At 43.7% G+C, this 26196-nt stretch overlaps 1 protein-coding gene across 1 annotated transcript in view; it reads right to left on the bottom strand.

Annotated features, from left to right (window-relative positions):
• FAM171A1 (family with sequence similarity 171 member A1) overlaps positions 1–26196 on the bottom strand; it is a 122933-nt gene that overhangs the window by 38610 nt on the left and 58127 nt on the right. The window contains exons 2-3 of the mRNA XM_063100707.1: positions 16700–16927; positions 8628–8720 (exon numbers count right to left, since the gene is read on the bottom strand). Of these exons, the coding sequence (XP_062956777.1) occupies positions 8628–8720; positions 16700–16927 (321 nt within the window). The remainder of the gene's footprint in view (positions 1–8627; positions 8721–16699; positions 16928–26196) is intronic.

The raw sequence follows: 26196 nt of genomic DNA on the forward strand, positions 1-26196 counted from the left end.
CCTCTGTGGATCTGGATCTTCTAACATTCTCTCATTCTTCTTAGTCTGGTCTTCTTTTCTTTTGATTTTCCAGAGGACCAATGTCTCATCCAGCCATCTCCTTGGTGTGCATACAATTGGGACTGCTTGGTGCTCTGTGTCCTGTGGGGAGCAGACTCCTCTGCTCTTCCCCTTCCGTAACTTGGCCACAAGACCCACTTGCTCCTCACCCCCAACTACCTAACAACACTCATTGCTTCTATTCTTATCTTTTTCAGTGATAGGGAAGTACACGTTCCCTACTGTTTTTCAGTCTAAACAATGCTGCTGATGTTATTCAATTAACACGCCCCTGTGTACAGCCTGGGTTTCTTGTCATGGAAAAGCAAAGGACTCTGCTAATATGAAGGAAAGCAAGGCATGTTTAAATGTGATGAGGCAAAAAGGAGCTTGTCCTCATGAGGGTCAAGGCAGAAAGCAGAATGCAGGCTGGTTACCCCAGAACAGGGCAGGATAGGTGTACCCCTCCAGGCCTCAGGGAGGGTCCCCTGTGAGATGGGAAGGCTGAGATCTGTAGGAAGGCTCCTTTGGCCTTCAGGTAAGAATGAAACCTATTCAGATGAGATCAAGGAAAAGGGAGGCTGAGAGACAAGGGGAGACTCATACTGGACCCAGGATAAGCAGCCCACCAGGATTTACAGGGATCACCAACCAAGGCTGCTGTCCCCAATTTCCAGGGGTCCCTGGTGTCGCATCCCGATTCTCACCCTCTGGTGCCACCTCCCATCCTCGAGCAGATCATGCATCCCATGTATATTGGGGGAAGAGGGACCTCTCTGCCTTCCCCACCTGGGCCTCACTCCACCCCCGCTGCCTCCCTTCCCCATTATGTGCAGAAGTTGGTCTCTGCAGCAAGGGGGGTGGAGGCACATGGGGGGCTATGTGGGGACAGTTTTGTGAGAAAGGGATGTGGCTGGTCCAGTGCATCTGACATAAGACCTTCTGCAGAGGGACCACGTGCTGCCGGTGTGGAACACAGATAAAACCCAGGGCTGCTGAAATGACCAGAGAGACACGGAGGGATTGAAGGGTATAAGCCATTCTCAGCCATGGCGTAAAAAAAACCTACAGTGGGAGTGTGCGGGGTTGGGGGGTGGGGTTGGGTTACATTCTTCCGCCTATGTTCATGTATTAAAGCTGCTGAGTTTTCACACATTTCAGAAAGGGACACGACTGGGTGGGGATGGGAGCCGGAGGGCAGACAAGCCTGCCTGTCGTCTCTGGTTGCCTCTCTCTCATCCCCACAGCAGCTGTTTCAAACTTCCCCGTTCTTCTCAAACTTAGGGCCCCATCCCTGTTCCCCAGATGCTTGGAACCTGCTTGACTGAATCTCCAGGGCCACCACCTCTTCCTCTCTCTGCACTTCACAATCTGTTTCTTCCCTCCTCTCCTCCAGGTCTTCTAGCCCAACTGTTGATTGTTTATTACAACACGTGGCTCAACCAACTATTCTTGTGTTCATCAACATCTTTGTCTCTGTAGGCTTTTCCTTCCCTACCAGCAAAGACACTCATTTCTTCCTCAGCTAGAAAAACAACAGTCAGACATCACCTAACGGTTTTCCCCATAAGCAAGTGTCTTCTCTCCTTCCACCCACCCTCCAGTGATGTAGCTTTTACCCACAGCACAGGCAGCCCTTGGAAATGTCGACTGATGACTGTATAATCTGCAAACCCCATGACCATTTCTCAACCTTTGCCCCTGTCATCCTCTTCACAATGGTCCACACTGTTTGCCACCCCCTCCCATGAACCCCTCCTTCCTGGCATTCGTGCTTCCACGCTCCACTTCTCTCCAGAGTCTGCCAAGTACGTCCTTCTCATCCTATCTCCAGATGTAGCAGTTCATAGAGGGCTGCCATGCATTGGTCCTGCCGTTTCTCACTCTCTCCTCACTGAGCCTTCTCCACCACCACAGCTCTCGCCAGCCCTGGACTCTTTCCTAAGCTCTACAACAACATTTTCCTCTGCTTTCTAGACACTTCTACCCAGATATCCATCTGGCACTCCAAAATTGTCATCTACGTCTCTCTCACTTGACAATACCCCATTATTCCCAACACCCAGGTTTGATTCCGGGTCATCATTATCACTTTCCCTCTCTACTATCTTGCACATTCTCTCAAGTGCCAAGACTGGCCAATCTTCCTTTATCAACATTTCTTACATCCACTCTTCCTCCCTTTCTGCCTCCACCCTATGTGACCCTATGTTACCCCTTGCCTCAACTATTGCAAAACTCTCCTAACTGGCCCACTGCTTCAGCCTTACGCCCTTTTCCATTTCATCCACTGACACATTGACTGTTCAAAGACACCCCTCTGATCACATCCTTTCCCTGCCTGGAGACCATCAATGGATCTCCACCACCTACCAAATTAACAATGATGACAACAACTATAACAAAAATAAGTAGACCAGTATGAACCCAAAGTACTATTACACTTCTCCTAAAAGTGAGAGGCATTGGTCAGTGCATTAGAATTTACAAAGTTCTTACATAAAAGGATACCACAAAAAGTTCATAGAAAAATAGAATTAAAAGATGATACCATCTTTCCACAAACTTTCTGAAGTACCCTCGTGTGTGTGTGTGCGTGCACATGTGTGTGTATGTTTATAATTTCGTGATTTACAACAACCCTGTAAAGAAGGGACTCTCTCTTTATTGGTAAGGAAACTAAAGCTCAGAGAGGTTATGTGACTTGCTCAAAGTCATTCTGCTTGTAAGAGGCAGAAATGAATTCTTTTAATTCTAACTTCTGTATCTCTTCCTATTACACCATGCCTACTTTCAAACATATGCACTACTTATAGCCAATCAGCCCCCATCGTCTGGCCACACAGGATCACACAGCTCTCTGCTTCTACATACAGGCTCATGCATGTCTCCATGTCTGCAACTTCTTCCCATTGCCCCATTTGCACATCCTACATAGCACCCAAAATGCATGTAGAATGCCACCTCTTCTATGCAGCCCTTCCTGGTCCCACCCCAAGCTCTAAGCTCTATTAATATCTTTCTTGTAGCACTGATCATGCTGAGTCTTTTATTCTGTTTATTTGTATATTTGTACATCTCCTCAATCAGAGGCACCACAGGAAAGAACACGGGTGGCATTGCCGCTTAGCTACAGGTTTAAATCTTTCCTCTACCACCTTCTAGTTGTGTGACTTTGGGGCTGTAGCTTCTCTATCTTTAAAACGGGTATGAATTATACCTGTCTCATAATATGGTAGTTGTGATGTGAGGTCAGAATACATACGTACAGTGCCTAGCAGAGCCTCCTGGTACACAACAGGCCCAGGATAAGCATTACTTTCCCATTTCCTCTTCCCTTGCAGACTTGAGTTCCTTAAAAGCAGGTATTCAGTGAAATGCATCAAACCAAGTCCTGTACACAGCTGATGCTCAACACTATTTATGGAATTGAACATGAAGAAGAGTTATACTTGGCAATTCACTGAATTCCAATAACACTCTGTCTTAATTCCAATTAGATCAGGGATAGTAGTTTTTGTTGGAGTGAATGCTGTCCTGAGCACTGTAGCACACTTAACAGCATCCCTGGCCTCTACCCCCTAGCCAAGTTGTGACAACTAAAAAATGTTTCCAGACATAACCAAATGTCCCTTAGGGGCAAATTCCCCCCATTGAGAACTACTGCTCTCTATATTCTGAGCACCCTCACTATAATCCAAGCAACACGTACTGAGAGTCTCTTCTGTAATGGGCATAGGATACGCAAAGAAGAAAAAGATAAAGCCTTTGTCTTCCTGGAACTTGAGTAGAGAAGCATCTTCCCCCTCCCCCATCTCTCTCTTGACCTATCAGACAAACAAGAGATGCTAACAAGCAGTTTTTGGGGGGCAGGATGAAGAAGACTTCCAGGTCTATTTCAGAAGTTAAAGTTTAAAGAAAATCGAAGGTTGCCTGTGAGCAGAGAGGAAGCTGAAGCCCTGGGGGTTACAGAGGTTTTCTGTTTTCTGCCCTAAGGCTCTTTTCAAGATGCCATTTAGCTCCCTTAAATGGATCAGTGAAGACTTCAGCTATTAATCTTGGGGATAACTGGTTTTTCTCCTTCTCCCTGAATCAAAGTCAATGAAATCTCTTACTAGAGCTTTCATCACCTCTTGATGAGTTTATCACAACATTCTTTTTTCTTACCTTTTTAACTCCCTAACACATCACTAAAAATCATTACTCTTAAAAAAAAAATAGTAGAGAAAGTAGTTATGGAAATGGTTTAATTACTACAGTGTTTTAAGTGCTAGAAGAAGAGAGAAATGACGAAAGTATAAGATAAACCTCAAGAGAGAGACCAGCTGTGCAGAAGAAAGCAGCTCCCTAAGCAGCATCTGGGAACCGCGTCTTGGAGGTCTGGGGTGTGGCAGGTGAGAGAGCTGGCACATAGGACAGCACAGGGATGCCACACCAAACTCTTGCATTTGCAGAGAAGGTTCAGGAAGTCTGTGGGAGCTGAGTATAGGCTGCGTGGTGTCCAGGGGCAAAGGACGAGGCTCTTGAAGGGCATGGTGTGTCTAGCTAAAGAGTGGCCTTGTGTCAGCCTGCTGCAGAGAGTCACTGGGAGTTATTGACCTGGGAGTGAAAGCATCGTCTTTGTTTCTGCTCAATTCTGAGAGCAGGTGGGGAATGGCCATGGGTGGAAGAGTCCAGCACCAGAGTGGTCAGCCAGGGGGCTGCTATGAAACGGTTCCGGTGAGAAATGATAAAGTTTCAAACACAGACAGTGGCCTTGGGGTCATCGCAGAAGAGACGGCCAGAGTTGAAAGCCACTGTGGAAGAAGAGGTAGGCAAAGACGTAAGAACCCATGCAGGAAACCAGAAAGCAACAAGCCAGGTGCCAAGCAGACAGAGTGGCCCAAGGAGGCAAGAGACTGAAGAAGAAAGGCAAGGGAGGGTTGTACAGCTAGGGGAAGGCAGGAAGGACGGGACTGGCGAGAGGCCGCAGGATCTCGCAACTCCAGCTCTGCTGAACTCAGCAAGAGAAATTTCTAGAGGACAGTGTGAGGCAGAGTAAAAGGGAGTTTAAAGGCGGCCACACAGGGAGGGCAGACCTCTCCAGAGTTTGGGAGGGAAAGGAGAGGAAGAGATTGTGACTTGGAGGAGACATGGGGCTTAAGAAGGGTTTGTTTTTGAATGGCAAAGCCTTAAGGAATTTCAAGAGCAGAGAGAGAATGAGAAGGATGGAAGGTCTAGCACAAATGGAGGGAAATTTGAGCAGAGGAGATAAAGAAGGGGGTCCAGTGGGGATGGGAAGGGGCTCGTGGTGGGGTGGAGACACTGCCCGGAGGAACACAACACTGTCCTCTTAGAGAAGGGGCAGGCAGACGGCAAGCAAAAGCCTCCTTCCCCGATGGCCTCATTTCTCTCTGAAACAAGCAGCAAAGTCACCGTGAAGAGGGGGACATGGAGATGGGGTGGGCATGAAGAGAGTGGAAGAAGAGGCTTCCAGCAGCTGCTGGGGGAATAGAAAAAGGACCGTCTAGGAACAGAGAGGGGGCCCAGCAGAGGACAGAGGCCACTAATATGGTGATGCCACTCGGCCGGGTGACAGAGTGGCTGTGAGCAGTCTGGGCATCTTTCTGGGCCTTCTTATTTACTGTCATCACATTCCGAGTCATTTCCCCCAAGACAGCACGAAGGTCTCAGGAGGCCCCGCAGCCCAGGCTCCAGCCTTCAAGCTCCTCCAGCCCATCCCAACGAGGAGCCTTGGGATTCAACTTCTGCATTGACCCCCAAACCCCTCCTCAGGGATTTTGATGGGAACGTGTTCTCCACAAAGTGCAGAACACTGTCAAAGAAAATGATTCTTATAAAACAATTTACAAGTGCTCTCTGTTTCCGTCTTTTTATCTCACTGACAAGTCTGAAAGTAATTTTCCTGCATTTTGAACAATAAGCCCATTTTCAGATACTTCCTATGCTGCGGGACATCTCTCTAGTGACCAATTCCTAAGTCAGCCCTCCCCCTTCCACGCACTGTCCCCAAAAGACTGTTCCTTCCAGGCTTTCTTCATAAAACAATGTCAACTATAACAACTCAATCACTTTCCTTACTTTTAAAATGCAAGGATTGTTGACTGCTAAGGCCAACTGTACCAGAAACATGCATTTCTCATGCAGCTCATATGTTTGCAGGTTCACTCAATAATCCTACCTGGTCTGATGAGAGAATTGTTGTATTGGTGTATAGGGTCAGAATTTAAACACATAATATACGATCTAACTGCAGAAAAGAACACAAGTGGGCAGCCTTTTATTTTTAAAGGAAAACTCACATTAACCATGAACTTATTCTCTATTTTGTTTAGTTATAAACACTTTTTGTTTTGTTTTTATTTTTGGCGGCTGGCCAAAAGATCCAGGATGGAACCCTGGACCTTGGTGTTATCAACACCATACTCTAAACAAGTGATCTAACTGGGCCAGTCCCTGGTCGTAAACACATGAAAGCAAAAACTGAAGCCTGGAGCCTCAGGCTGGTGGGAACAATGGTCTCCTCTCCCTCCTCTCCCACTGGCTCCCTCCCCAACCGGTGGCCTTCACTCTTTCAAGCTTTTATTTTAGCATTACATAAAGCCAAACAATGAGGCATCACCCAACACTGCACATGCTATGCATGAAGCTTCATAACTGAACTGTCACCATATGACCTCCTTTTCCCAGGACTGTCTGACGCATTACACCGTCTGAGCAACACGCTAATATTCAACTGGCTTCTAGCACTTACATTTCTGAGCAGGCAAGAATTTATTTACTTTTCTCCTCTGAATCCATTAAAAAAAATAAATGCAACTGGATGCGACCAGTTTGAGAATAAAAATTTAATATATTATTTATACATTCAGTATTATATTGGTTTTGTAGAACAGAACCACATTAAGTAAGTGGTGGCAAAGACCAGACCACCGTTTACTTGTCTGAGTATGGCTTTCCTTCCAACTGGTAGGAGGACTTGAAACAAATAAAATTATCCATCATTACTGCCATGGCTCCATTCTACTGAGACAAGAAATAGTACAGCTAAACATCATTAAACTAGCGAGGTAGGTTAACTTGAAAAATTAACAAAATGTCTGTAATTTTAAAAAGCTGACATAGAAATGAGATTATAAAAAGGAAGAAATGTTCTCAGCTAGTTTCTGGTTATATACAGGAGGCATTGATATAATAGATTGAATACATTAAGTGTAACAAAAACCACCTGAATGACTTACCTCCTTGGGCTTATTTATAATAGGATCATGATTCTTGCTCCTCAGAGAGAGGAAGAGCTATTCAAGTACTGTGTGTGTGTGTGCACGTGCGTGCGCACGTGTGTGTGAACTGTACTTTTCTTAGCATTTACAACAAAGAAAATAATTGACCATGGAGTAAGTAGTTTATATAAGAAGTGCAAAAAGCAGCTGAATTTTGATTGTTTTTTGTATTTGTTTATTCAAACATTCATTGAATTTCTCACTGGGTACTATCATGAGGCAGGCGTAGGGCTGGGCCCTGGGATACCAAAATGATGACGACACAGTTCTCGCCCTCTGGGTTTTTTAATTTAGTTGGGGAGGTGAGGGATACCACCAAATATGGTAGAAAGGGAGGTGTCATGAGAAGATCCAGAACCCCCAGCTGGAGGTTGTGTAATCTGCCACTTCTGGTTACTGATAAGGAGGAACAGCAAGAGATAAGGACTCCCAGGACAGAAGCCAGAGGGCACTGGAGGCACCTGGAGCTGGAACTGCTGCTTCTGGCCTTGGGGCAACTCCCAGATGACACGGCAGGAGTGTGTGGGCTTCATGCTTATCCCATACTATTAACACTCCTCCCCTAACACCCAGTCTGCTTCTTTCAGACCCGCTACCCTGTGTCTTCCTCTGCTCATCCTTTCTCTCCTGGCCTGGAAAGAACAGGAAAGACCTCCTGGAGAATGTGGCATTTAAGCTGGCCTTACTGTCCAGAGGGTGTTTGAAGATAGATCGGATGATGGGGTAGGACGTCCCAGATGGAAAACAGAAAGAAACTCAGGCTATGACACAGCACGTGTTAGGAGGAAGTTTGAGGCCACATCACAGAGGCCCGTGGGTGCTTAGGAAGGAGACTGGATTTTATTCTACAGGCAGAGGGGGGCCATTAAGGGAGAGAGGGTACTAGAGCTCTGCCTCAGGAAGACTGAACTGGAATATATTGGTGAGGACAGACTGGAGGCAGGAAGTCCAACTCCAGCCCTAACTCAGAGACTGGACACAAGCGCCGCAGTTGGGGGCCACTGCAGGGGTCCAGGCAGAGATTCTCCAGGGCCTGAAGTGCTTAAGGATTTAGAAGTAGGACCAAAAGTTATCATCGCTTTTCTTTTTAAATAATAAACATACCAAAATAACTAAGAGGATAAATTTCAAATGTCTCATCATAAAAAATGATAGGTAACTGAGGTGATGGATATGTTCATTAGCTTGATTTAATGATACCCCATTGCATACACATATCAAAACACCACATCGTACTCCATAAATTATTTGTCAATCAAAAATACTACTACCACTAATAAAAATGAAGAAAATTATTAAACATACCTTGGAAACCTGATACTATTTGGACAACATCTTCATATACCATTAGAGTAGCAGATCGTTCTGGAAGAAGGCCAAGGCTCAGGGAAGAAAATACTGCAGGAAAAAAAAGGATATAAGGGAATCCTGACATTTAAATCCCAATGCCCACTCTAATTTTTTGGGTATGTTGCATTCTTTGTATTCCCCGATTTCGAGTCAATCCATAATATCAATTTTCGGTATAATTAGCAAAAGACCTTCAAAACTCCACAAGAGAACTGCAGTCTCTTCATAGAACTTGCCTTACAACAATCAACTTGGTTTTGATACAAGTTTTTAGTAAAGTAACTGAGCCTCTTCACATTAGAAATACATTAAAAGTTACAATGCATACAGTATATGAATGTAGAATAAATAATGTTAGATATTAACCAAGACTCTAAAAACATGTGTTTTAGTTAATATATGCCTCATGGTAAAATAATATTCTCCCCTAACCTGGCAATTAATGACATGATAGAACTTGTTCTGTTTTTAAATTTTTGCTTAAGTACCTGGATTTCCAATTAAAAATTTCACAAAGCCTACAAGTTTCTGGGTAGAACGTATGAATTTAAGAGAAAAACAAACAAATGCATTATATATTCCATTATAATCACTAGCATTATTGAACCCTTACTAACATGGCAGACATCATTCTAAGTGCGTTAATTTTGGTAATTTTTTTGTGTCAAAACAACTCTGTGAAGTAGGTATTACTACCATACTCATTTTATAGGTAAGGGAACAGGTTTATAGATGAGGAAATAACTTGCCCCAAATCCTGTAGCTGATAAATGCTGGAGGCAGGATTTGAACTCTGGAGTGCGTCCTCTACCACCATGCTACACGGAAAGTGACTTTCTGAGAGTGTATCAGGAACTTGAAAGATCAAGTGCTAAGAATATCAATTACTTAGCAGGGCGGACTCATAGTGCCAGAAGGGACCAGTGAGTCGGCCTTGGCTGTGACCTCTTTTCACTCTCCCTCCACACAGTCAATTTATTTAGCGGCCACTATGTACACGGCCCAGTGCCAACTCCTGGGTTGAATGGATAAATGCTGGAGGAAGTCTGTGCCTTCAAGAGTCATGTACTGGAAGGGGACTAAGACTCGCAATAAACAGCTGCATGCCAAGCAGATTGTGGCAAGCGCCATGAGAAACAAAATTGCACCTTGGTGCTGAGGAAAAAGAAACCACTCCAGAAAATGTCTAGGAGCTCCTCCTCTTCTGCCTGCCTGGTCACTGTTGGAACCACGAGTGAGCCAGGACTAACGGGGAGGGGGTGGGGGGGAGCTCTAATGTGGGTCAATCCCACATGGCCACTTCAAAGGGAAACTTGACCTTTAACAGCAGCCCTTTCACCTAATGGCCCAGGGCATCTTGCAGCCAGGAAGCAAAGGCAGAATTGCTGTAGCACATGGTGCCTGTAGGAAGCAGCTTACCTACAAACCCAGGCTGGTGCCACTCCAAGGGCTGCCGCCTGGGCCACTCTGCTCTGTTCCAGAGCTTGCACAGAGCCCAAGGGCATTCGCCAGGTCTCCCCATCCCCCGCCCCAAACACCTCTGCGCTGCCTTGCTGGAGGCACTCTGAGTTCCAAAGTCACCTGGGGTCGGGGCTGGCCCATGGCTCACTTGGGAGAGTGTGGTGCTGATAACACCAAGGCCACTGGTTCAGATCCCTATATAGGGATGGCCGGTTAGCTCACTTGGGAGAGCGTGGTGCTGACAACACCAAGTCAAGGGTTAAGATCCCCTTACCAATCTTTAAAAAACAAAACAAAACCCAACAAAGTCACCTGGGCTTGTCCCCAGAGAGGTGTGTGACATCCCAGTGTGTTTTAAAAACTTCTCTCAAGGAAGACATACAAATGGCCAACAGGTACATGAAAAAATGCTCACCATCACTCAGCATCAGGGAAATGTAAATGAAAACCACATTAAGACATCATCTCACCCCAGTTGGGCTGGCTCTTATCAAAAAGACAGAGAATAACAAATGCTGGAGAGGATTCGGGGGAAAGGGGAACTCTCATGCACTGTTGGTGGGACTGTAAATTAGCACAGCCATTATGTAAAACAGTATAGAGGTTCCTCGAACAACTACAGATAGAACTACCACACAATCCAGCAATCCCACTATTGGGTGTATATCTAAAGGAATGGAAATCATCATGTCGAAGGGACACCTGCACTCTTTTGTTCATCACAGTTCTATTTACAATAGCCAAGACGTGGAATCAACCTAAATATCCACCAGTGAATGACTGGGTAAGGAAAATGTGGTATATATACACATGTGGTATATATATACTACTCAGCAATAAAAAAGAATGAAATTCTATAGCAACATGAATGAGCTTGAAGAAAATTGTGGTAAGTGAAATAAGCCAGGTACAGAAAAAGAAATACCATGTTCTCACTCGTAAGCGGGAGCTAAGAAAAAAAAAGAAAGAAAGAAAGAAAGAGATAGAAACAAAGAACAAAAGAAAGAAAACAATCACAAGAATACATTGGACTTTTAGAAGGTGAGAACAGAACTGTGGTTACTAGAGGTGGGACAGGGGGAGAGGGAGGGGGTATAGCAAGAAATTGGTTAATGGGCACAAAGAATGATTACGTTTTGTAATGATGAATATGCTAATTGTCCTGATTGATCATCACGTATTGTAGACAGGTATTGATAGCTAACTCTGCACCCTACAAATATGTATAATCAATTATGTTTCAATAAAAAATTAAATAAAAAATTTTTTAAAAAACTTCTCTCATACATAAGGCAGCTGCTCTGACAAATTGTTTCTCAAAACTTATTTCTTCTAGGAGAAAAAATGACGTCTTGTATTGAGTCTGTCATGTGCCAACCGAGGCACTGTCAGGGGCTTTCGGGAGCAGGAGAGCAGGCACTACAGACCCAAATGAACCAAGTGCCCAGGTGGGTGGGAGGTGGCTGAGAGGCCCCGAGATCTGCAAGTGGATGGTATTTTTACCCATCACAGAAGAGATGTTGATGGATACCCAGAGGTTCTCTCCACACCAAGTACATGTTTGCTTTTTAACAAGTAGGGAGAAAGGAACACCTCTATCTACCTGGGAGAGGTGGGAAAACTCCTTGGAGCAGAAGACAGCCCAGCTGGGCTTTACAGGACAGAAGACGAGCTTGCCGAGGGAACAATGGAAAAGCAATAACAGTGCTGACAAGCACAGAGAGGGTAAAAACACCAGATTCTTTCAGACAATACAAGATTGCCCAGGGTGGCCAGACCATGGATGTGTCAGGGGGAAGTGGCCAGCGCAGGAGGCTGTGTGTCACGTGTTTCACCCTGAGGCCGCCGAGGATCTTAGGCAGATGTATAACATAACTGGGCATCTATATTTTAAGACACTAATGCTCAGCAATACAGCAGGTGGTTTAAAGGGCAGACTAGCCTGGCCAGGGTGTGCTGCAATAGTCCTGGACCACTGCAAAAGGCCTGGGCTATGTTAATAATCAAGATGTAGAGGGATAGTCTTTAGTGAATGGATTGCATTTTATATAGCTAAACTTGTTCTTACCTGTTTGCCAAAGGTGAACGGTGCTCTCCTTACACTGGGTCCCTCTTCCCCAGTCTATAGCTCCCTCCTTGAAAGGGAAAAACCCCTACCACATCCTCCCAGGAACTATTGCTAAGGGTGAAAAAAGAAATCCATTCCAAGATCTCATAAGAATGCACATGCAAACAAAAACATTGTGCTGTGCATGTGTGGCAAAGAAGGCATTTTTCTAGTGCCAAATTTTCAACGTATTTTAGAAGAGGCTCCCAGCTCTTCCTTCTTCCTTGCCCAATTATGTGGAATACCATAAGTGTTCATCCTGACCTCCAAAAATATGCATGAAAACAACAATTTACTCTGCTTTTCACAATAGTTCTGTCCACATTTTGGTCACGTTTCCTGCTAGATTCTAGTTAAGAGTATCTTTATTGTATTGAAAAGACAAGAAGAGTAAAATAATTGAAGATGTGGGAAGGCCCTTGGAAATTAGTCACACTAGTTAATTTAATTTTAAAAACAAGAAACAGGCTCAGGAAGCGCTGATGTGCCCCCACCAGGGGTGGGCAGGCCTGGCACCCAGGTGACTTCATGTCTCATTCAAAACACTTTCAGTTAAACTATGCTGCTATTATTTGACCCATTTAGGAAAATAAATATCATGAATATTATGGAAATATTATGAATAGCTTATTTTCAAACAACCATGTTAATCGAGTCAAAACGAATGTAATTAAAGCACAGTTGATTCTTATTGTTCACGGATTCTGTATTTGCAAGTGTGCCCACTCGCTAAAATTTATTTGTAGCCCCCAAATCAATATTTGGGGTGCTTTATATGCACATGCACAGAGTGGCCAAAAATTTGAATCTCCTGATCCATAGGTTGCCAGCTGAGGTTTAGCTCTTATCTGTAAGCATCCTTTTCTCCATCTATTTAATGCCAAACCTTCCACATTTTTGTGCTTTTTGTTGCTGATTTTGCTACGAGTATTTAAAATAGCCCCAAGCATAGTGCTGAAGTGCTGTCTAGGACTCCCAAGCTCAGGAAGGCTGTGATGTGCCTGATGGAGAAAATACACATCAGAGAAGCTTCATTCAGGCATGAGTTACACTGACATTGGCCATGAGTTCAATGTTAATGAATGAACACTGCATTGATGGTCTACAACCTAATAATGGTTTTACTCACGATTTTTTGACTTTATGATGGTACGAAAGCCTCACACTCAGTGGAAAAGGCTTTGCGTTAGATGATTTTGTCCAACTGTAGACTAATGTAAGTGTTCTGAGCATATTTAAGGTAGGCTAGGCTAAGCTGTGATGTTTGGTAGGTTAGGTGTATTAAATGCATTTTCAGCTTAGGATATTTTCAGCTTAAAATGGGTTTATCAGGATGTAACCCTGTTGTAAGTCAAGAGGTATCTGTATATTAAATAAGTTTTCTTTAAACAGAAACACACATACAATAAAGTTATGAATTGTTCGGTTGGTGAAAATGTATTGACCAGAGGCTTGCAGGTATCTACCCCCTGTACTTCCCTGTAGTGGTTCAGAATTTGCTAATTCAGAGTTCAAGGCAACTTTATAGACCATAACTATTGCGAATCATGAGGATTGACTGTACTTCGTGTGGCTGTTCTCCCAAGACAGGTAGATATTATTTAAACTTCCCCTCGGTTATTTCCGGTGACTTTTCAGTGTGGAAAACGGGGAGGTGGACTTTTCCTTCAGATGTAACCTAATAAAGATCGCCTTTCCTGCTTTGCTGGCCAGGGGGTTCTGCTCAGTCCTGCTACCTTCACTCTCGGGTTGAGCTCAGAATTCTTTTTTTTTTTTTTTTTTGTCTTTTTTGTGGCCGGCACTCAGCCAGTGAGTGCACCGGCCATTCCTATATAGGATCCTAACCCGCGGCGGGACCGTCGCTGCGCTTCCAGCGCCGCATTCTCCCGAGTGCGCCACCGGCTTGGCCCTGAGCTCAGAATTTTGATTCTCACCTCCACACCACTGATGACCCAAACCTCCAGCCCAGACCTCTCTCTTGAACCCCAAATTCATTTCACACTAAAGACCAAATATGCTCACTTGGTGTCCCAGAGGCAATTGAAACCAAACATGCCCTAGACTCAGCTGATCATCAATCACGACTCCAATACTGTCCTTTTCCTCCCATTTTGCTGACTACCATCCACCCCTGCCTGAGCCTGGAGCTTGGGGAGAGGGAGGAAGGGGACTTCTCTAACCTTGTTCAACATCTTAAATGTGTCAGGTGCATCAACTTCAGGGACACGTGCTATGGCAGGTTTCCCGACTCCATTGCTTGCCCTCCGCTCTGTCACCAGCCAGAAACCCAAGGTTCAAATTATATTTCTTCTATTTCTTCCTCTCTCTAACCTCTCTTCCAGCCATTCTCCAAGGCCTTCTGGATTTTGCCTGCTAAATATTCCTCAGGAGTATCCCCTTTTCTCTAAAGCGTTCTTAAATGATCTTCTTAGTTGTCTCAAATCCACTTTCCATAGCTCAAACTTTAGTGAACATTTTTATCCAAAAGTATCATGTGGTGGTGCTGATGCAGTTGCTTGTTAAAATGCAGACTCCTAAGCCGCCCCCCAGATTGAATGGTCGAGTCCTGAAATCTGCATGTTTTTATAAGCATTCTGATGCTGGTATCTATTATCCTCAAGAATCAGGCCCCCATTTATCCCCTCCAGGAAGCCTGGCTTCCCTCACCTAGGCTGGTTAAACACTCCCCAAGCAGCCAATACTGCACCTATACGTAGGTCTATCTGAGCACTTCTCTTGTTTGATGGAAACTGCTTCTGTGGTTGACTGCACAATCAAACTGGAAACTCTCTAGGGGCAAGATCTGTGGCTCTAGATCTGCATCTCAGTGCCCAGGGCAGTGCCTGGTACATAGTAGGTACTTAATACATGTAAACTGAATGATGAAACAGGAGTTTGTGAGTTTGGGTAGATGCTGGGGCTTCATAAGACAGAAAAAATACTTCCAGGTATGGCTGCATGTCTCCAGAGACAGCAGGGTCCTTGAAGGAGTGTGTCAGGTCATGCGGTGGGGCAGAGATGAGCACTAACATGGTACTTTGTCAGGCTCTATGCTCGGTGCTACCCATGTATTGAGCACCCACTGGGTTTTAGGTGCTATACCTTAGTTTACATATGTTAACTAATTGTGAATCAGAACTACTCCACCAGGTAGTCTTAGTTCCATTTTGCAGAGATTGGCATTGAAGCTGGAGTAGCTCAGTCACAGAGTGGGTTCTAGAGCCCAGGCCAGTCTGCTTCCAAAGCCCACAGGCCCCCATCACCCCAGCAGCATCTCTCTCCATCCTTAGGCCCAGCCTCAATGCTCACCTAATTGTGGTGCAATTGATAATGTGGTCCAGGCAATGGATTGAGCCTGGGTGAGAAGACAGAAGAGGCCTTGCTATGGGTCAGATGTGTCCCCCAGAAGTTCATGTATTGGAAAGTTAATCTACATTGTAACAGTGTTTAGAGGGTGGGAAATCCTATTATGGCATTTGAAAGGTGGGGCCTAGGGAGGGAGGTTTTGGTGATAGGGAGCAATAATCAGCCACAATGTATATCAACAAAATAAAATTAAAAAATAAATAAATAAATAAAAAAGAAAGGTGGGGCCTTTAAGAAGGTTAGATTAGATTGTGAGGACTGTGCCCTGGTGAATGGATTGATACATTCATGGAGTAATGGGCATTGTTCTGATGGCTTCATAAGGAGAGGGAGTGAGATCAGCTCTGTCTTGCTCAGACCATTCTTGCCATGTGACATCCTGGGGACCATGGGATCCTGTAGAGTGCTCCCACCCAGAAGAAGGCCCACACCAGATATGTTCCCTAGACTGTGGATGTCCCAGATTCCAAACTGTAAGAAATAAATTTCATTTCTTCATAAGTTACCAAGTTTCAGGTATTCTGCTCTAAGCAACAGAAATGGACTAATGTAGTCCCGGCCCCTCTGCTCCGCACTTGGCCCATCCCAGTCTGAATGTGCACCAGGCACCATCCCCGCTCCTTGTGCTGGACACATGGCCTTGAAGTGGTGAACCGTTCAAAAGGGGAAAAGAGAGAAGAGAGAAGCATCTCACAGTCACTTCCTGCCTCTTTGGAAATCCTTGCTCTCAGGTCCCCACATGAACGCCGAGAAAGAGAGCAGATGAGGAAGCTCCATCCTAAAGCACCGCCCCGATCTCCTCCCCCTACTTATAATCAATAAGGTATAAAACGAAGCGATGGGGAAAGGAGCTGAAGCCCCAGAGCTCTTGATCCCACTGTGTGTTGTGTGTACGTGGTACAGCCCCAACCAGCTTCACCCCTGATCTCACCTTTCCTTCATGGAAGGGGGCCCCAGGAGGGAAAAAAGATATCAGACACGCATATTTTACCCACTGCCTGACTCATACTTTCCCAATTGTTCTGTGTCTGGCTCCACCATCGCTTGCCTATAACAGGAACTCTGACTTTCAGAAGGATGAGGAACCCCTTACCAGGTAATCGGATTGGCCTCCATGGGGCAGAGTTTGGCACGTAGGCATGCTTCGTGGCGGTGACGATCAACTGACTGCCCAGCTTATACTGGAACTTGACAAAGGCGACGCCATCTGTCCCCGACGTGCCAGAGGCGACGGAGACCTGGTTGGTGAAGATCTCGATGAGCGCATCCGCGATGGGCTGGTGGGTGCTGGCGTCGCTGATGTGCACTTTCAATGTAACCTCTGCAAACAGAAGAAAACAGAGAACAACTGCTATTCATCAGGAAACGTCAACAGCAATTGTGCAATAGCTGTGAGACAGGAGGCTGCAGGTGGGATACACTACGAAAATCTGGGTCGACATCCATAATATGCATAATTGTAACCAGAGACACTTTCTACTTAGAGGTCCATTTTTAGTTCACACGATTTCCTCTTTTCTTCAAAACCACTGCCTGTCACAAACCACTTTCTTCTTTACTCCTTCCTACTCACACGACAATTGAGATAAAAATTCTATTCCTTGAAGACATTATGCAACAAACACAATACTCTTTCAACAGGTTCAGGCACAGCAGCCTGTGAGATTTGCAGCTGTATTCTTCAACGGTCCTGGTAAACACGGACGTCAGTAACCCAGGATTGTTGTGCTGGTAATCAGAAAGAGTAGACTGAAAAGTAGTCAAAAATATCTTTAAATAGGAGAGCACAAAGAGTGGTACCAAACAAGGTGAGAGGAAGAAAAAGTAAAATGTCTACCTTTGAAAAGACAGATGAAGTTGAGTGAGTAATATTGGCAAAAACATAATGAATGGGGGAAATTGACAGATCCAAATGGTTAAAAAATGAAAATAAAATGGGTAATTTTCATTTAGTCATGCAAGACATGTTTATTGAGCTTTTACTCTGCACCTAGAATTTTAACTATGCACAACTACAGTGACGGAAAAGACACATGCGTAAACAGGCAAGAACTACAGCCAAGGGGACAGCGTGTGCAAGGCCTCAGAGGAAGAATCAGCTTCCTGGCAAAACGACGGCAGGTTCTGAAAGACAGATGGAGGGCACCAGGGGTACAAGACTGGAGAGGCAAGTAGAAGCCAGATCACTCGTGGCTTTAGGAGCAACCTAAAAGGATTATTTTGATACTAAAGGCAATGGGAAGTCACAAAGGTTTTAAGAAGGGGAGTGGTAATAAAATTTATGTTATAGAAACATCTGACTCTGGGGGAAGAACAGGCTGGGGAGAGACAAGACTGGAGACTAAGCATCCAGTTAAGATGTCTCTGTAATAACCCAGGATAGAGATGACATCCACTGTCATGGGGGATGTCCATTAGAGGACCGATTCCAAAACTATATGGGATGCTGAAGGTCAAATGTGTCCCCCAATGGTTCATGTACTGGAAACTTAATCTCCACTGTAACAGTGTTAAGAGGGTGGGAAATCTTACTATTATAACAGAAAGATGAGGCCTTAAAGAGGTGATTGGATCGTCAGGACTGTGCCCTTGTAAATGGTGAATGGATCAATCCATTGATGGGTTAATGGGTGGTGATGGGTTAACGGGTGGTGATGGGTGTGGTTCTGATGGATTTAAAAGGAGAGCAAATGAGGAGGTCAGTTTTCTCTTGCTCAGCCCACTTGCCATGTGATACCCTGCACTGCTGTAGAAGAAGGCCCTCACCTGATGTGTTCCCTGGACTTTGAACTTCCCAGCCTCCAAAACTGTAAGAAATAAATTTAGTTTCTTCATAAATTACCCACTTTCAGGGATTCTGTTATAAGCAACAGAAATGGACTAATACGGTGGGGAATAACTCAGAAGTGTATCCTGCTCCAGTAAATCTTTTCTGCTTAGGTAGGAAGGGAATGGGTGGTGCTGGTGATGTAAATCCAGCAGGCCACTCCCAGGCACTCCTTGAGTGTATTTTGAGCTGCCTCTGATCTGAAAGACTTGGGATAGGAAGGTGGGGCAGGGACTAGCAAAGAATTAGAAGGCAGCCCAGGAGGCTCACGTTTACAGAACCTATGGTGTCTGGCCCAGTGTCATGACCATCAGTGAGGCTGGCTGGGTGTGGAGTGGCCCAATAGCGAGGATAAGGGAGGAGTGTTGGGGCTGGTCCTGCAGGTACTGCCCAGGGGCACACAGTCTGAAGTCCTACCACAACGTGCACTACAGCTTTGACTCTCAGCTCTACCAGGTACAGCCACGTGGCCTTGGGCAAGTTACTTATTCTCTGCAGGCCTCCATTTCCCCCATCTGTAAACTGCGGATGCTAATGCATATCTCAACATACAGGTGGGAACATGTAACATAATGCCTGGCAGAGGCATTATCAATACAAGCTACTGCTGATGCCTGGCAGAGGCATTATCAATACAAGCTACTGCTGATACATTATTCTAATCACTACGCTTGGGAGTATTCAGCCACAGTTCTAAAGGATGCTGGGTCAGGGAAGGGAGGTGGAGGGGAGAAAGGTATAAAACAAAAGGGAGGGACAAGACATCTCTCTCAGGAGAATTAATACCTTTACATCCAAAGTTCTGTCCTAAAGTGGGCAATCACATTGAGAAGAGATTCTTTTGGTTTGAGAACTTTCACCCTGGTAATTTGCCAACTATTTGTCTTATGATACTAAAGCAACCTTTCAATACTGCCAATTTCAGAAAGTCAATCATTTTCTCACCCATTTTTTCACAAGCTGACTTAATAAATTTCTTGAGTAGATGACCATAGAGAACAGCTGAAGAATTCCAGGCCCAGGTACTACAGATGTTCACCCAATAAATCCCTCAATAACTTTCAGAAAGAAAAAAATGAATGCTACAGAAACTGAACTTAGCTACTTCACACTCCAGGAGGAGAAAACTAATACCAAAAGAGTGATAAAATCAATATCATGAAAATCAAGGATATGATATTACAAAATACATTTGGTAAATTCACTCCAATCCTACCAGTGTTATCTCAGTGCAGACTTGCAGGATGAACACCACACACACACATTTTCCTATTTAACTTGGCCTTCTTTGTTCCTGAGTAGCATGCTAAATTATAACATAAATTAACTCAGCTTTCATTAACATTCACATAGCAGAAATCCTACACTGACGATTTATGTAATTTTATGGTAATGCAACATTTACTAACAAGTGGGATTACAAGGTTTCTACTCTCTTCATCCTTTGCTGAAAAGGCAAAAGCTGCTGAGATTTAGAAAAAAAAGATTTATGAATAAACAGAGAAAGAGGGAGTTCTACTTTAATCAACATCCCAGATCCCACCACTTGAATTTCTTTTAATATGGGAAGCCTAGCTTACCTACTGCAATGACACACTTTGGAAGATTATTTAGTTCCTTCTCTTGGTGCGATAGGATAGGAGAAAATGTCAATACGGTAAGGTAATTTTTACAGACCACTGGGGTATCATTTTTACGGAGTGACACTTGGAATTAGACTATCCTTTCAACAGCAAACAAAACTATCTATGCTAAATGACAACCAGGGGAGTAATCTCATGACAAAGTGAGGCACTATTTACTAACACTACTCTCCTTTTGCAGATAAAAGAAGACCCTACGAATGGCCCCAGACTTAAATATGCATTAAGATGCAGCGTGCTTCTCTGCTGGGCCACCTGATCACTAAACTGAAATTGGGACAGCATTCTTTCACTCCTTCCTCTGCACCTCCATCACCAAGTTCTGCTGATTTGGATTCCAAAATGCACACCTCAAAGCAGGCCTTTCATTCGCATCCTTTTAACATTGACTTATTTCTGGCTCTCACCTTCCATCACCCAGACCACTGCTCAGCCTCTTACTAAAACCTGTCACGACCTTCAGACCCAAGTCCTGAAACCCCACTGAAGCCAGAAGGAGCTACCTAGAATACTGATCTGACCTCTCCACCCCCTCACCTGTAGCAGCTATCAGCAACTGCAACGCCAGGCCAAATGTGGCTTACTGCCTGTTTTTGGTGGTCCATGAGCTAAGAATGGTTGCTATATTTTTAAATAATCGAAAAAAAAATTTAAGAATACTTTTGAGATTGCATGAAAACCATCTGAAATTTGAATATCGGCCCCTATAAATAAAGTTTTCTCGGAACACAGCCATACCCAGTCATTTGCATATAGTCTAGGGCTGTTTTGCATTCCAATGGTGGGGTTCACAAGTTGCTACAGAGACCTTACAACCCTGTCTGCAAAACCTAAAGAAGGTACTTCTAACCCTTTGAAGAAAAAGGTTGCCAGCCCTGACAGACGGGTCCATTCTAGGACACCTCAGGTCCTCCACCAGCAGGTCCCCGATCCCACATGCTGCTCTCACCCCCCACTCCTTTTCCTTTCCACTGCTCCTTCTTATCTTTGAAGGAAATGCTTTTCTGCAACTACCCTTTCATGTTGCTTTTAAGGTTTATTCAAGAAACTGCTCCCAACTCACCAACCCTTCTCCAAGCTAGGTCACAGGCCCCTCTTCTTGGTTCTCCCAAAACTGTTTGCACACACTGACTCTGTTCTTCCAGCATTTTGGTCAGTTTCATCACGGGCTGACCTTGTGGGTGGACAATGGAGATCAGACCCCTGACCTTGAGGAGCTCTGAGCTTGAGATATTCAATAAATACCAAAGTGCAATTATAAACTGGGAGAAGTGCCCCAATGGAAAACTGGGTACAACAGACAGCAGGAGGGGGACCCCACTTTCAACTGGGTGGTCAGAGGAAGCCTTTCTGTGGAGGTGTACTCAAGCTCAGGCCATGGGAACCGGCCAGGCCAAGAGGTGCCCTGAAATGAGAATGACCTTGTTGGCTGAACTCAGTAAAAACCAGCATGGAGAGAGCTCAGAGCAGAGGCCCTCATGCCCGAAGACGAGTGGTCCAGGCCACATACGTGCCACTGTTTTATAGTGTCTGGCGTGGCCTGAGAGCCCCTCAAGAGTAGGGGTCTCAATTTTAAAACTTCATTTTATAACCTAAGGTCTAGCTGTTCCCTAGAGCCAGCAGGTATTCAATAAAAGTTTATAAAATGAATTCTGGGTGAAATGAACCATCTCCTAATATGGCACTATCGAATTGGGGGGAGTGAGCACTAGCCACATGTGGGCATATAAATTTAAGTTTAAATTAATTACAATTAAATTAGTTTAAAATGGAGCTCCTCGGTCACAGTTGGCACATTTTGAGTGTTCAATGGTCACAAGTGATCAGTGGCTGCCACACTGGATGGAACAGATAGAACATTCCCATCACTGCACAAAGTTCTGTTGGACATCACTGATAGTGTATTACTAACTCTCATCTGAGAATCTGAGTAGAGAAATCCAGGGTATCCGAATGGCTTAATGAGCTCCCAATGAAAATATACCTGAGTGTGACTCTGAAGCAGTGTCTTAGGAGCCTTTGTGGATGAGACCTTCACTGGAGTCCTTACAGTGACTTAAAAGGACCTTGGTGATCTACCCACCCATCATCCCCCAACCAAATTACCTTCCTCCTCGCACGTCCTACACTTTCCAGGCTAGGGTACTCTGGACGTGCTTTGTGCTGACTGTGCCCTGGCCTGACACAGTCTTCCCTCAGACACCCATGCGTGCACCTCACTCTCACCTGCCTACGTCTTTGCTTAAATGCCACCTCCGCAATGAGGGCTATACTACCACTAATTACTTTTTTAAAAAAAGTTTATTACGGAAATTTTAGAACACATGTCTTAGTCCATTTGCACTGCTATAACAAAATACTGTAAACTGTTAGAAGGTGAACGGGACTAATGCCATTTTGTGCCCCGCCTGCAATGTTGACTTCTATTTAACCTCATTTCTTTGTTTCACTGACCAGTTATAGATTAACCTTAGGGCAAGCATAATAAGATTATAGAATTTAGGGACGAGGTGACCTATTGAAGCCCCTGGCGTCAGCTAGTCTGCACACAAGCATCAAAAGCTCCATGCTTCATGGACCACCGGAAAGTTATTTTTCATAAACTATTTATTTGAAGTTATGCTATTTAAACCTCACCTACAAGCCAGAGAGAGAGAGAGCTCTCATCTGCTGTAGAGGTCTGATTCTCCACTGTGTGTGAGTTTTCCCCATATGTAAGTTACCCTTTTAATAACACTTTTTGTAAACCATATGAATTTTCCTGTTTCATTTTTCAGTCTGAAATTCCTTCTCATTTCAGAAAGGTATTGTACTCTAACCCGTCCTCGTACAACAAAACAAATTTATTTCTCACAGTTTTGATAGCTGGGAAGTCCAAGATCACAGAAGATTTGGTGTCTGGTGAAGGCCCACTTTTGGCTCATAGATGGTGCCTTCTATCTGCATCCTCAGGTGGCAGGAGTGGTGAGGGGTCTCTCTAGGTTCTCTTTTATAAGGGCACTAATCCCATTCATGAGGCTCCACCTTCAAGACCTAAACACTTCCAAAAGGCCCCACCTCCTAATACCATCACTCTGGGGGTTAGAATTTCAACCTATGAATTTAGGGGACATAAACACTCAGACTATAGTAACATACAAGAAACATAGAAAGAACAGTACAAGAAACCCCACCCCCCATACTGATAAACAAGTTTCAAACAGTGTCAACTTTTTCCCATTCCTGTTTTATCTACTCTTCCCACTCCATTTTCTTTCTTCCTTCCTTTCTTCCATCCATCCCATTTTTTTTGCTGGAACATTTTAAAGCAAATCCCAGGTATCACATTAGATTATATTATTTCCCCATGAATCTTTCCGTTTACAACAAAGGACTTTTAAAAAAAATAACCCAAATACCATTATCAACCCCAGACTAAAAAAATGATCTCTACATGTCGTCTAACACAAGCATATATTCAATTTTCTCTGATGGTCTAAAAACAATTCTTTTCTTTACAGTTCTGACTATCCTATCTGAAATGTCAATCCCAACCCTTCCCTGAACTTCTGATACATCCTGCTCTGCTTTTTCTTTTTATGCATGACACTTACCCATTACAACATTGTTATAATTTATGTTTATTAACTGTCTGACTCTACCAGATGTAAGCCTTGAGAGTTATTTTGTCTGTTTCTTTCTTCTTCTTCATCCATGTATCCCAAGCACATAAAATAGTGTCTGGCACATAGAGGCACTCAATATATATGTTGAACAAATCCCTAAAACTAACAGGCATTTCTGGCTATCACCTGGTCCGTGGCCTAAATACACCTGGGGTTTTTTTGTTGTTGTTGTTATTGTTTTGCTTATTTCTTATGTATTCACTATTATTTATTTAGAAACTTCTTTTTCTTTTGGCAACTGGCTGGTATGGAGATCTGAACCACTGACCTTGGTGTTACCAACACCACACTCTAACCAACTGAGCTAACTGGCCAGTCCATAGGAAGTTTTAAAATTCTATTTAAAAAAAAACATTTTTAAAATAGATACTAACAAAATCATTTGAAAAGCATAATCAATTCAGATAAATAATTAACCATAATAGTCGAAAAGTATTTATTGATCAGCTACTGTATGCTCAGCCTAATTTTTTTTTTTTTTTGCCCTGTGGCCGTCCTTCTTGGTACCTCCCGTGGGCTCCACTTCTGCTGCCTGCTAAAGGTCGGTGGACCCTGGCAGTGTGAGCTCAGACTTCTTCTTGCTACACACTCTTACTCAGTGAATGATTTCACTATCAGGAATCCAGCCATCTCCTCTACAGCATTCTCAAATTTTCTTGAGCCAGTGGCAGAGCCAAGAAGGAAGAAATCAGCACTCAGGAATTCCTCCACCAGGGTTCAGAGCTCCTTTGTGCTTGGCAAGCACAAAGAGTTTGGCTCTGTGGGCACAGATCTGTCTGTTTTAAGTAGCACAAAGAGCATCTGCTTTGTGGGTAGAAAACTAAACATCATCTTCTAGTCCAGCATTATCTTTGAGTCATTTCCTTTCTAACTGCCACAGATTTAGAACTAAATGCAACAAGCCTGTTCCAAATTGTAGGCTTGGGAGAAGTCACCTCTAAGTAGCAAGTTAAGAGCAAACATAATGGTAGGGACAAGAGGAAGGAGTTATGGTATGATCCACAGGCACACAGGAGACTCCCCAATTAGGATGTGACAAAACTGACTGAAAGCCCTGGAAGGCCCTGTATAAAGCCTGTTCCTACTCTTCATCTTCAGATAATAATGTATACCTTTAGTTATTTTTCCAGAAACAGTAGATGCACTTATTTTATAACTTCTCATCCAAACTCCAAAACAAACTTTCTCAATCTCTCTCTTAAAAGCACGTGTTGACACAGACTACTCCAGAACATCATGTCCATTGTGGATTTCACTAGGAACAGAGCTAGCAGAACAACTTTCACCTGCTTTTTGGACAGCCTACATTTCTCCATTCTCACATCTGTTCTAACAAACTCTGGCTTCATCTTGGAAGGGAAAACAAAGTTTACAGACTTGATTTGTTTTTGTTTTGTTGTTGTTTCTGTGAAGTTTTGGCACCCTCTGACTGCTGTTCATTCCCTTTTATACTTCCTCAAATTGGCCTTTGTTCTGGGATTTTAATTTTTTCCTTTCCTTTGGGTTTTTAGAGCTGTTGGTTTTCATAGTAACCCACCCTAGCTGGGACCCCAGCATTTTCTGGGTTGGCCATAGGGGACTAGAACAAAGTCCATTTCCAGCAGGTGGACCAAGCACAGGCTTTTGTCTCACGTTGCCTGTTGCCTGCAGCTCCTGTGGCTGCAAATCTCCAAGGAAGGCATCTGAAAAGGAACTCACTATACGTAGCCTCCAGCACTGTGATTAGCAATATTTAACCCCAATTTAGGGTTGTTACAATGGCTTTCATCTCAAATAAAACAATAAAAGATTACTTACTCGATCACTTAAAAATATTTTCCAAATGAGAGGTTATTTTTAAAATGTTACCAGACCTTTCCTGTAAGAGATTTTGCCCCCTGTTACTTGGTACTAGAATTTCACAATATCAGCATGTGCACAGAATTTCCATGTTTTAATACAGCAATTAAAAGCACATTCTAGGATGCCTAATGTGTGAAGAGCCAGCTTTCTATCCGTTTATTTCACTTCTTTTATGAATATACAAGGTTTATTTTACTTTGCAGTCTGATGAAATGAGGATGCATTTTGCTACACTGGAGTTTTCCCGTAATTTATTTTCTCTGGGCTCACATAACGCACAGGCACCTTATATGGTTCAATTTTATCTTCTCCTCAAATTGTAGTAAATCATGTCCTCCAAGCAAATTACATATATATATATATATACACATATATATTATATTACATATTACGTAACATTATATATTATATAATAGATTGTTGAATATATTATACATCACATCATGTATTAATTATATTAATATGTTAACATACATTATTTATTAATATAATATATAATATAGCTCAATAACAATCTGCTACAACTTGTACATCCCAGGACTCTCTTGCATCCAATTTCTAGCTGCTCTAAAGGATTTGGCACTCCTGTGTGTGCTTAATTCTGAAAGCAATA

Source organism: Cynocephalus volans, chromosome 6 (assembly GCF_027409185.1).
Source record: "Cynocephalus volans isolate mCynVol1 chromosome 6, mCynVol1.pri, whole genome shotgun sequence".
Lineage (NCBI taxonomy): Eukaryota > Metazoa > Chordata > Mammalia > Dermoptera > Cynocephalidae > Cynocephalus > Cynocephalus volans.